This window comes from Rhinolophus sinicus, linkage group LG13, assembly GCF_036562045.2.
Source record: "Rhinolophus sinicus isolate RSC01 linkage group LG13, ASM3656204v1, whole genome shotgun sequence".
NCBI classification, from domain to species: Eukaryota; Metazoa; Chordata; class Mammalia; order Chiroptera; family Rhinolophidae; genus Rhinolophus; species Rhinolophus sinicus.
The window spans coordinates 4764986-4778167 of record NC_133762.1 but is presented as its reverse complement, the minus strand read 5'-3'; the positions used below and the strand labels follow the sequence as shown (position 1 = coordinate 4778167).

Below are 13182 nucleotides of genomic sequence, written 5' to 3'. Positions count from 1 at the left end.
CTTGAAAAAATGAACAGCTTCTGATGGAATCCGTGTGTAGGCACGTACTATATCTGTTCTGTGTCTAGGGCTGCGTAGGTTATGTGAGTTCACTGTGCACCAGTGATTTGAGTGTTAACGTCTTCACAGCAGATAACAACTTGCAGAGCTTTGGAAAGCAGGACCTGCTCCGTGGATGGGGGAGAATACCTGTCTCCATCCTCCAGATCTAAGCAACAGTGCCTTTTAGGGCTGAGTCCACAGAAAAGTCCCTGTCAAGAGACTGGGATCCGCAGGACTCAGAGCCAGGGGGCCGACGATGGGGAAATGAGTGTAATGTTTGCTTTCTACCCATGCTCAGTGACGGGGTGCTGGTGGGGATTTCGGGCATCCTGGGGGATTCCTAGCACGTGCCGAGTAATTGGAGAAGCTAACATATCTATAATAACGATTTCTTAGGATTCTCTAAGCATGAAAAGCGTCAGATGGAGTAAAATGAAATTTTAAACGAATTTAACCTCAGAGAAGCTGAAAAAATTCTCAGATCTCAATGTATTGTGTGTTTACTTTCTACTTCTTTACTTCTTTCACGAAAAAAGAGTAAAATAAGCATTCATAATGATTATAAGTCATGTTTTAAAGGATACCAAGATCTAATGAATTAGTTAAAATATGCCTAAATCTAAATAATCATTAATTTAATAATCGTTTATTAGTGATTTAAATTTAAATTGTTTATTATTGAACTTATCCATTGCTAGTCTAGCAATCAAACCATTTCCTAGTGAAATTAGCTCTGTGAGGTAGGCTTACCTGGAAAATTTTAACTTCCTAAAATTTCTCTGTGGTTGGCTGGAAAATCAACAAATCTCAAAGCTATTTAACTTGTTGAACCCAGTAATTCTTTAAAATAAGACTCATCAGGAGTTTAAAAAATTTAGACATTCTGGAAGTAAATTAATATTCCACACACTGTCAAGCCCTTGGTTTTAAATTTGTTCTTTTAAATACTGGATATTACATGATGATTTTAATTTTAAAAAAATTAAAAATTAGAAAACCAACAGTTCACTATGTTTTTAATTTAGTCCAAGGGATACTTTGACGACATCAAGAAAATTCTCCAGAAACTCAGTGAATTAAATCCATCTATGAAGGAGCTCTCTAGAAAGAGCTAATAAAGGGGGCGGGGAAGATACATGCTGAGTAACTGTTTTTACAAATGTTAATATGTGAAGTCATTAATATGTTCGTTCTAATAGGAAAGAATCATTATTGTCATATACAAATATTTGAGGTTTTATACTTTGAAGTTATGTAGGAAAAATGATCGTATTTAAGAACAAATTAAGAATGAAATTATTGGGGTATTGTGCTGATTCTTTCTGTCGACAAGGATAAACTCAGGCAGAAAGGAAAGTCAGCAGATGAAGTTGCTGAAATGTTCATTTTACAAAGGTACTATCCAAACTTCTCAAACCATCGTTTTGATACATTTTTATTTCAATTCTCACGCTCATTGGCCTGATGAGACATGTTGATCCGGTTTAATGAGATTGGGTTGTGACTGTCAGAGCGTGACAAACGCAGGAAGTAGTATTGTTTGGAAGTTTGGAAAGGAAGAATGCAAACAACTTGACATTCCTTTGCTCTTAAGGTACCACGGGAACATGCGTGTTGGTCTGTCTAAGGTTTACTGTACTGAAGAGTTAGAGTAAATTTGTGATCGTTTCCAACCGTTTCAGTGGCTCTTGTATAAGTCCATTCAGTCTGTGCTCTCTTAATGAATTTTACAAAAAACAAAACAAAAAAAAAAACTCCTGGCAAGTGAGTATCATGTGTGTGTGAATTTTCCAATTGTATTTCAGACCTTAAGAAAGAAAGGCCTTAATGGTTGTGACAGCCCTGATGCTGACGATTACTTTGAGCACAGTCCACTCTCGGAGGACAGATTCAGCAAACTAAATGAAGATAGTGATTTTATTTTCAAGCGAGGCCCTGTAAGTACTTTCGCTTTACCTCTCCTTTTTATTTGTTGATCCTTTTTGTTAACTTCATTATTTAGGCTCTGAACAAGAAGGAACACAGAGGGTGCGACAGCCCAGACCCCGATACTTCCTATGTGCTAACTCCACATACAGAAGAAAAATATAAAAAAATTAATGAGGAATTTGATAATATGATGCGGAATCATAAAATCGCAGTGAGTACGAAAGTCTGGTTTGTGCTTTTAACGCGTGCATGGAGGGCCTGATCACACATCCTGTTTCTTTTCACAGTGGACGATGACAGCAAGAAGTAGAAGGGGAAAAAAGCTTTTCAGTTTTTGGTTTTCTAGAACTTCCCAGAGTAAAATTGCTGAACTCTTAGAACAGTACATCGCCAGTGCCTTAAACACAGAAATGAAGAGAAGCACCCTAATCCAGGCTTCTTACTACACGTCCCTTTGGGCAGGGGCTCTGAACATTCCAGAGTCGTTTCCTAGCTGTAATGTCAGTGAGTGGCTCACAGAATTGTTACGGCCTCGTCCAGCTCCAGACTTCCATGATTCTGAATAGAGGGGCAGATGACGTCCCTCTGCCCTCTATGACTTTAAAAAATTATTTCGTGTACTCAAAATAGATCTTGAGACTACAAAATATAAAATGGTTGGATGTGTTCCAAAATGTGCTGTTTTCAGAATTATTTTTAATTATGTCGGACAGTTGCTGTAGTAATAGTGGCTCTTAGTAAACGTCCCCAAAAGACTTGGTGACAGCGCCTCCCAACTCATGCTTTATTTTATCCTCGATGTATTGAGGAAGAGAGCGTTGGGTGGATTTTAATTTAAAGAAGCAGTGCTGTTAAGCTGGTGCAAAACAAATTTTGGTTTAACATTTTTCCATGTTATACATATGACCGTAATGACACAGTACTCCTTGGAGTTCATGGTCTTATGACAGTTCTTCCGAGTTCTCACTGGAAGCTCCATTGGCAAGAGCCCCATCAGGCAGCTGTTCTGGATCTAATTTTCCAATGCTACGTATGTAGGTAGTCCACACGGACCAGACTGATTCTGACGCTGGTATTTATTTCATTGTCAGAGTTCATTCTTTTAAAAGTAGGTCCTGAAGTATGCATCATGAGTTAGTTCTTCAAAGTAGTCCTATACTGGAAGAAGCCGTGCATGAAAAATAGATTTAAGGAGGTATTTTTGTGCTAATACCATCATTGTTCTTAAAAAACGAAACAAAAGCAAACAAAAGAAAAGCCTCTGACCTCACATGGATGTTGGTGAACTTGCAGTTAATGTTAAGCTGCAAATATATTGTGCAAATAAAATTGCTTAAGCTTTGAAAAATTTTTTTTTATCATATATCCATTGTTTTATATCTGTTACTGAATTATTATAATTTTCTACCTGAAATAAACTATTGAATAGAGTACATAAACTTTATTCTTCCAACTTTGAATCAGCAGTGTTACTTTACTTTGCAAAGCACTGTTTTAAAATGGCAGAAGAGGAAAGTTGTTCCCCCCCCCCACTTTAAATTATAAAGAGTTCTGTTCTTTATCATGGTTAACAAGTATATTGTAAATGGTCTATGGAGGGAACCCAAGAGGGAAATAGAAAGTATTTTTAAAGGGAGTGTGGGACATGTTGGAGGGAAGAAAGACGGTACTGGTAATAGTCAGACTTGAATGATCATACAATTTAAAGAAAGAGAGCTTACCCGCAGTTCATTTTATTGTTCAGATGATAGCAATTGCACCTTCATCACATTCAGATTACATTATGTTACATATATAACTTGAATGTTTTTTCAGTTTTGTCCATTAAGAATGTCAGTCAATTAAATGAGACCAGGGCTTATTTATAATGTCCGAAATTTGATGTGTTATGTTTATACTATGTGTACCCACTTTTCCCTTTTATTGTATTTGGAATCTCCCAATAGAAATGTAATGTTACTAAATTGGTTTTCATAAAGTGCTAATTGACGTTTACTTGGTAACATGTATTTCATCATGTCTGACTTTGACAACACTACTTTAATATCAGGTTTTGACCTCTAGTTTTTACTTCTGTGAATATTTGAAATACATAGTATACATTATGTTAGTATATGTGTAATGATATGTAAAAAATTGAAATTGAAAAGGTTCATGTCAAACATTACTCATGTTCAAATGTAATTCTAAAGAAAATAGCTTAAATGCGCAAATCGATTTAGTTCAGAGCGTATCCCACCCTTTACTTTGAATAGCTCGAATGACCCTGTCCAGTTCAAGTCCACAAGTGATGAAATGTGGTATAGACGGAAATGAAGCTAACAGGTTTCTCTTCCTCGTTCTGTGTTCCCAGCCTGGGCTGCCACCTCAGAACTTCTCCATGTCTGTCACGGTCCCTGTGAGCAGCCCTCCCGCTTTGTCCTACACTAACCCTGGGAGCTCACTGGTGTCCCCGTCTTTGGCAGCCAGCTCGACGTTAGCAGACTCAAGCATGCTCTCTCCACCTCAAGCCACGTTACATAGAAACGTGTCCCCGGGAGCCCCTCAGAGGCCACCGAGCACTGGCAGTGCAGGTACGTGGTGGAAGCTCTCCTGCCGGTTCTTAGCAAAAAGGGATAAAGCACTCAGTGCTGAGCAAACGACACAGAAATCGTCTCAGAGACATAGAGAAAAAACTGAGGGTTGCCAGATGGGAGGGGTGGGGATGAGGGAGAAGGGGAGGGGATTAGAAAGCACAAATTAGTCGTCACAGTATTGCCACGGGGATACGAAAGATGGTTTGGGGAATATAGTCAATAATGTAAATATTTTGTAGGGGGTCAGATGGGCACTGGTCTTATTAGGGAGACCACGTCATGGACGGTGTAGCTGCCTGACCACTGCACTGTACACCTGAAGCTGAATAATACTGCATGTCAGCTATAACTTAATGTATATATAGTCACGGGATGTGGAGTACAGCATAGGGAATAGAGTCAGTGGAACTGTAACAGCTACATACGATGTCAGAGGGGTGGTAGATTGGGGATGGGGGTTATCACTTTGTGAGGGGTGTAAATGTCTAACTGGTACGTGGTTTTGTACACCTGAAACAAAAAAACAAGAACAAAAACAAAAAACCTAATTGCTCACATAAGCAGTTCTGCTGCTCTTCACTTTATTGTGTTGATGAGCAAGGTCACTGCTCTATAACTGGCTCCATTTTAAGTATTTCTGTGCAAACCCGCAGCTCTGGCGTGGTGTCAGGGACGGGGTCAGTAGGGAGACCCTGCCGTCTGTAAGCTTTCCTTCTCACGGGAAAGCCAGGCGTGGGCAGGCAGCGCATTGAACTGGGGCATCACGGGCACAGATTCCAAGCTGAGTGTGAGCCATGCATATTTAAGATACAGAGAAGAGACTGACCTGGTCGGGGCTGGTGTTTTCTGCACCTCCCTCTGCCCGAATTTGTTCATTCACTCAGCAGAAATTGGCAGTGCGGTTAACGCATTACTCTGTGCACCGCCCGGCTCCTCTCCCGGTGCGGTTAGCGCATTACGTCTCCTCTCCTGTGAGTCCTAGATTGAATAGGCCTCACTGGCACTGCTCCCGTTCTCATCAATAGCTACTATTTGGGATTGACACGCAGAAGGCATAGGAGAGCCCCTGACTAGGTCCCATTACACATGCACGCTGAGTTCCGACGGGGCTAGCTGTCATTTTGGTGGTTTCTGAGAATGAGGCGAGCTTAGGCCTGCTTAGTTCCCAGTCGTCCAGATCAGTAGTGCCATTCATAGTCACTGTACCCTCTTCTTCTCTCCGCAACGTCGTTAGGTGGGATGTTGAGCACGTCAGACCTCGCGGTGCCCAATGGAGCTGGAAGCAGCCCGGTTGGTGAGTGAATTCCTCCTGTGTCACTGTGGGCACCTGTGCCATCTGAGATGAAAGGAGTGTTGTCCCTCAAACAGGGCCTCCTCCCAAGTGAGGAAGAAATGGGGCTGTATGACTAGAGTAGACACTTCGCTTTGTGGACTTAGTTTCCTTCTGAGGGGCACTTCTACGAATACGTAACATTTTTTCATAACAGCCCTGTTTTGTTCCTCATACCTTGGCCTTCGATTCAGTTACTCATTCAATACATATTGAGTCCCCCCTTCATGGTGTACATTGTTCTTTTCTAAAGACTGACTTGCCTTAGTACAATTTTTGCATCAAAACAATTTCTTAAGAAGCCTTCTGTATCATCTGTCCTCACCAAAATTAGACTTCTAGCCGCTACCAATACGTCTTCTAATAATAGCGTGAAATGTTTTCAGAGAGCTTGCAGCATGCAGAAATGGTGGGCCTGCTTCTAGGGCTGCAGAGACAGTGGAGACGCGTGTCTCTGCGGGGTCGGGTTCGCTGCTCACGTGTAGCAGGTGCCCTGGGGCTGTGGCCAAATCCGTTCTTTTACTTTGGTACCCCTCCCAAGATGACTAGTGTAAACCCAAGTCGTGCACGTGCCTGCCCAGCCCTGCAGTGCTGGTAAAGACAGTAGGATCTCACCATGGTAAGAACATGGCAGACATGTCAAAGAGTTATAAGAATAACTGCATCTCTTTGGGTTATCATCACGTTAACTCATCTTGGTGTCTTACGCTATGATAATCACAATTATCATCATTGTTATCTGAAAGCAAGAGCAGGAATTCCCTTTTAGATATTGTGTGTTCCTGGAGATATCTGAAAACAGACATCTGACAGGACAAATTCCCTATTGCATGTATTCAACTCATTCATGCCACAAAAATGTAGGAGTGTCTGCCTTAAGGAAACTATGGAGATGACAGACTAACTTAAAAATGATGAGAAAGAAATGCACAGGCATTATTGAGTGAGACAAGTTACAAAACATACAGTGACCTACAGTGAGAATAAATGCCTGATTTTATCTGCCACTGTGTTAATTGCTATTTTAATGGAATTAAACAGATAAGACCTGTTGTAGGATCTTTTTTAACATAATTAAATGTGGAAAAATTCATAAAGGTATTATCAGTTATACATTAGGGTGTTACCCTTGTATATGTATTTCCAAATATTTACACTTTTTCTTTTGAACTCTGTTTTAGGTGTTTGCATGCCCGTATACTCTGTGTTACATTTTTCATATGCTTTTATTTCCCCAGAATTGTCCACCTTGCTTTCCCTTTTTGGCCTGGTTACGGTTGGAATCAATCATTTCTATTTCATTTAATGTTAATTGTAACTAGGTCTTGGTTTTGTTTCCCAAATGATTTTCATTTCATAGAGTTTAACTATTTGAAGATGTGTTTTCGCCTTGCCTTCACGTTTCTTTTCTCATCCCTCTGGCATTGTAGACATGGTTCTTCCTCCTGTCAAAGATGTGTTTCAATTCTCTTCTCCTTGGGCTTTTTTCATCCACATTTTGTACTCTCCACAGTTCCCTAGCGCGTCTCTGCTGTTCTTCTCGTACCTTCCATGCGGCTATAAATCTAAACTTAGTCTCTGCTGCTCAGTGTTCTGTTCCCTTTGGTCATTTCAAACTCAGGCTTTGCCATCATCCTAATTTGTCCTTCTACATGTAATCCTGTTTCTTTTATTTCTTTTTTCCATTCATACCCCTTTGTAGACCCTCAGATTTAGAAGGTTGAATTCATCACGCCCCTCAGATCATGGCACATCCTCACTGGTTTGTACAGAGCATCTCCGGATGCTATTCATTTATCCCTTTCATGCCTCGCTTCCTCTCCCGTTCCCTTCCTCCCCCCCCCCACCCCGTGATAGGCAACTATTTTAATATGTTTAGTGTTAATAGTGTTAATCATGTGAATGATCATGGTTGGTGAACATGAATATTTCTTAAAATTTAAAATTCAAGTATTAAAATATTTTAAGTGGTTTAGTGAGTTCTTTAAAAATCTGTCTCCATTACTGCATATACACAGAGATAAATCCTATCTCTCAGTGTATATATCTCAACATCTTATAACACAGCAAGATTGGATGTCTCGATTCTTCACTGATGTATACTCTTATATAACTGTTTTACCTGTACTAGGTATTATTCTATTTATCCTGCGTGTTTGGATTATTTCCTAAATGACATTTGTGTAATAACTGCTTGTTTACATGTGCTACCTCAGAATTTAGATTCAACTAAGTAGACATCTTGTATCACTCAATTTAGATACCAACTGGGAGTAATTATTTCCATGCAATACTTAGAGCATATGTGGATTTAAAGGGTTTCTTGCTCTCGCCCCCCCCAATTAATGTTCTCATAGGTATTTTAAAAGTGTTATTTTTGTGAGGAAGAGTCAGATAATACTTCTTAGCTCATTTTCAGCAATGGTGCCATTTTAGTTGAGTAGTTTGGGAAAAAGTAGTTTAAAAAAAGTAGACCATTTTTTATATACAGTTTTTATGAATGAAAAGATTAAACATGTAAAATTCCCAGAGAAATTTAGAAGAAAATATATTAAAAGCTGTAGGTATAATTTCTAATTTACACTTTTCAAAGTGTGTCTTGGAGCTATATGAAAAGAAGGATGGACTCATCTATGTTTGCAAATCATGTGCTAAATAAAACTAAATAGGTTTCTTCACTACAGGACTTACCAGAGACTTTAAGACGCTAACCTACTTTGTGAATCTTTTTATTTGTTTGTTTGTTTGAATTTTTATAACAGTTTATTTGAGCCAAACAGTTGATATATCCCGGGGAGCAAGATCTCAAATGCTCCCTACTTTAACTTAGTATATAACATATGGTTACTCAAAGTGACTTCACAATAGAACCCTTTTTATGTTTTTTTTTCTTTCATGAAAAAGCGTCTTTCAGAATTAATGTTATAGCGAACATATTTTGGAAATATTGCTTCTGATCTTAAGATGATAAATAGAAGTTTTTGACTAATGAAAACTTAAATAAGATTGAGGTATAAAAAAAGAAAACCAAGACAGTCACACTTCTGCTGTGATAATGGCAGACTTGGTCATTTGGACTAACTAGAAATCATTGAGGACAACTAGAAATGCTAGGCAAACTGTTTTAAAGATCTCTTTGAAAGCCCTTGCAAGCTAACAAGATCATGAGGAATTACTGGCACGAAATCCAGAGAATGACCAAGACAGAGGCTCAGAGATGGGAGTGAGCCCGCATTTATGGCTGCTTTTCCTTAGGTAGTGCCTGCCAGTTCCACAGTGGGGGTGCCTGAAAGCTGTGTGTAACAGCCTCAGGGATCTGGGGACAGAGAGCTCACGTCCAGGGTCCACTAGGAATTGGGAGAGCCTAGTGTACTCTTCTCACTTTGAGTTGAGACCCCAACAGGCTGGGCCCTAGAAGCAGAGTGAAAGGATGAGGAGCGGCTTCCTACAGATGAGCAGAGAAAGGGCTTTCTTGACATGGAATCTATTTCTGGTGAAGATGCTGTGAAGATTGTTGAAATGACCACACAGGACTAGAAGATTACGTAAACGTAGTTGATAAAGCAGTGGCAGGGTTTGAGAGGCTGGACTCCAATTTTGATAGAAGTCCTATGGGTAGAATGCTATCCAACAGCATTGCAGGCTACAGAGGATGACATTCGGGAAAGGAAGCGTCAATCAGTGCGGCAGACTTCGTTGTTGTTTTCTGACTGTAAGACATCGGCACAGCCACCCCCACTGTCAGTAGCCACCACCCTGATCAGTGAGCAGCCATCAACCTTGGGGCCAGACCCTCCACCAGCGAAAAGATCACAACTCACTGAAGGCTCTGAGGATGGTTAGCATTTTTTGGCAATAACGCATTTTTTAATTAAGGTATATATGTTGTTTTTCTAGGCATAATGATATTGCATGTTTAATAGTTGATTAAGCCTACACAGTATAATATACACGTAACTTTTATATGCATTGGGAAGCCAAAACAAATTGTGTGGCTCGCTTTATTGCGATATTCACTTTATTGTGGTTGTCTGGAACCGACCCTGCAGTCTCTCCGAGGTATGTCTGTACATGTAATAAACAGAGGGCTTTTGGTGAGGAATACCTACAAATGATTCAGAAAAAGAAAATCCGATTTTTAAAAATATGCTTGAGAACAGACATTTCACAAAAGAAGCCATCCAGGTGTTTAATAAACATGTGAAAAGATGCTCCCTCTCAGTAATCAAGGAAATGCAAAATTAAATCCACATTGTATACCTACCAGAACGGCTAAAGCAAGTAGCCAGATAACACTAAGTGTTGGCAAAGCTGTGGACAAACCCAAACTCCCACACACTAATGATGGCAGCACACATTGGTGCAACCATGTGGACATCGTCTGCTAGAGTTGAAGACACGTGTGTGCCGTGAGCCAGCATTTTCACTCATAGACTGGAGAGAAATGCATGTGTGCGTCATGAGCTCCAAGAGATACGTGACAGAACATGCATGGCGTAATTGTTACAGCCGACATCTAGAAATAATCTCAATTTCTGTCAGCACTGGAATGGATAAAGAAATTATATATGAAGGAATACTACAATGCAATTAAAAATTAAGAAACTATAGCTGTATTCCACAACATGGAAGCGTTTTACCAAACTAATGTAAATGGAAGACGGTAGATGCAAATAATAGATGATTCTATGTACATAAAGTCTGAACAGCAAGCAAGGAAAACGAGTGTTAAGGATGCATGTCTAGATAGATGGTGAAACTAGAAAGAAAAACAAGACATTTCTGTAAAATTCATCGCAGTGGCTTTGGGTAGGTTGAACAAACACGTGTCTGGGGGCCCAGTTATAGACAGTAATGAGGTTCTGGCAATATTATTTGTCTTGATCTGACTGATGTGAAGTAGATATTCATTGTACGGTATATCCTTGAACTTGAAGTGTCTGTTTTGTGCATCTTTCTGTATGTGTTATATAATAAAAGTTTTAAAGATAAATATAAAGGAATTATTACCCCAAATGTGGAGGTACTGTTAAAATTATAAGAATGTAATGTGCCTTGTACAGTCATTATAGCAAAAGAAGGTTCTTGGCTTCACATAGGAAGGAATTCCAATGGGAGCCCATATACAGTTTATAGTGAAAGTACGTTTATTTAGCCGAGAGTAAGGAAGGAAACAAAGCTCCCCGCCCCCACCTCACCGTCCTCCCCCCCCCCCCCCCCCCAGACAGAGTGGCAGCCTCTAATCGCTGGTGGAGAGACTCCATCCTGCCCTGCGCTGGGGTTTATAAGTGTTTTCTGCTTCCGTGGAAAATTCATTGGTATGGGGTGGGGGAGGAGGAGAGAAGAACAATAGTAAGTTTATCTTTAACTCAGTGAGATGCCGGGAGAATAGGGCAGGTTGGTCTTTAACTCTTGTAAAGCACAACCTATGTTTTCTTTTCCTGGGCTTAACTAGAGGGATGGTCCCAGTGGAATCTCTAGTTTGTTCCGTATGATTGATTCATGTTGTCCATCTGAGTTCTGTGTCTTGGAGCACGTAGGAACGGCCTTGGGATCCAGCCTCCTGGTTCCTTCTGCAAGAATAGCCCTCGTGCCTCTGCCCTGTATTAATTACACTGTTTTGAAAGCTAGAGAGAGAAAAATTCACACACACACAGACACACACACACGTACTCACTCACGGAAAGACTGTCAGTAGCCTTTTGAGTCTTTGGACATTAATGTCTGCATGTGGCAGCTGGATTTACAGCCCCATCTTGAGATCATGAAGCGAATCAGCATAAGAGGACAGGCCAGCAAGCTGAGGATGGCAGCGAGGGCAGCTGGAAAGGCTCTGGGTCCCCCAGGTGCAGCGGCTGCAGCCACGGAGCCTGTGCCCACCTTTCCCCCGGTCGTTTTATGCAAAATAATACATTTTTCTCATTCTTAAGAGAAAAAGTAAGATATAACAGAGGCCACAGATAGGGGAGTAGTTAATAAATGCCTGGGCATTTAATGTACTTAAATGTAGGATTCAAAAAAGAAAGCCAGTTAGGATTTTAAAACTGGAAAAGGATGTTCGTCATTGCTAGTAATCAGGAGAGTCAAATAAAAATGGCAAAAAAACAACAACCCACTAATTGCCAACTGTTCAGCTATTGCTACTTTTTATTGTGACATGGAGAGCTCACGAAGGTGTGATGCCATTGACACACGGATGGTCTCATAAGTGCTTGTGGCATTGTAAATTAGTAACCGTCTTTCTGGAAAGATGTTGGCAGCATGTTTCAGCAATCATAAAAGTGTGTATACCTCAGAGCCCACTAAGCCTGTTTCTGGGACTTTTTCCTAAAGAAATAAATTAGAATATGCAAAGGTTCTTTACGACTTTATTTATAGTAGTGAATAATAGGAAGGAATTAACATATTCAACAGTATGAAAATTAAGTAAATTAAAACTTTCAACTGAATTCCGTTTTAGCTATTTAAAACTATGCATAAAATATTACATGGAAAATAAAAAGGAGGGGATATCCAAACTGATCGTAATAGGATGGTGGGAATATGCGGTTTCCCTCTCTTTTTCTAGCTCCTGAATGTTCCTGATAGTAGGTTGGTGCAAAAGTACTTGCGGTTTAAAAGGTTAAAATAATTGCGAAAACCGCAAGTACTTTTGCACCAACCTAATACCATATTGATACCTCTATAGTCATTACATTTTTTTATAGTAAATTAGACCTTTTTTTCCCCCTGTAACTTGGTAAGTTTTTTTTCAGTTGGTGTCATTGTCTATCCAAATGAAACCTGCCAGCTTTGTGTATATTGTAAATTGTATACATCTTTCATAGTGGCCGTCTGCTTACTTGACTGTGGTTTATTAGATCTAGCTCTCTTCTGAGAGTTTACCTGGAATATTCAGATTATACTGTAGTTCAGATGACTCTGGGAACTCCTTTTAACTTTTGGGTGTGTGTTTAAAGATCAAGCCTAAAGTAAAATCTCCGATATCCAGCAACTTCACTCTTTCAAAACATGTTGAGAAAGAGAAAACTGTATGCTGGACTAGAAGTAGAAATGCTCAGGAAGCGCTTGCAGTTGTATAGGGTTGAGTGAAAGTAATTAGCGTTTGCGTTGCAGCAGCGGCTGTGACAGTTACAGAGATGCATGTGGTGAAGGACATTGTAAAGAAAGTAACAAAGCTCGATGGCTCTGGGATAGTGGATGGGGCTGGTGGAGGATGAAAGTTTACAGTGTTTAAAACAGGTTGAGTTTGATTGAGGTGACAGCAGCATATCTGGGGGACAGTGGCCACCAGATGGACACATG

General features: G+C 40.1%; 1 protein-coding gene across 21 annotated transcripts in view; it reads left to right on the top strand.

Moving 5' to 3' along the window:
* Positions 1 to 13182, top strand: part of MEF2A (myocyte enhancer factor 2A) — a 118517-nt gene that overhangs the window by 77536 nt on the left and 27799 nt on the right. For 10 of the 21 annotated variants that reach the window (XM_074317937.1, XM_074317944.1, XM_074317945.1 and 7 more), the window contains 3 exons: positions 1848 to 1979; positions 4325 to 4544; positions 5782 to 5841. In XM_074317937.1, the coding sequence (XP_074174038.1) occupies positions 1848 to 1979; positions 4325 to 4544; positions 5782 to 5841 (412 nt within the window). Of the gene's footprint in view, positions 1 to 1847; positions 2183 to 4324; positions 4545 to 5781; positions 5842 to 13182 lie in introns of all 21 variants that reach the window. The other 11 variants (XM_074317927.1, XM_074317941.1, XM_074317935.1 and 8 more) reach the window with 2 other exon arrangements.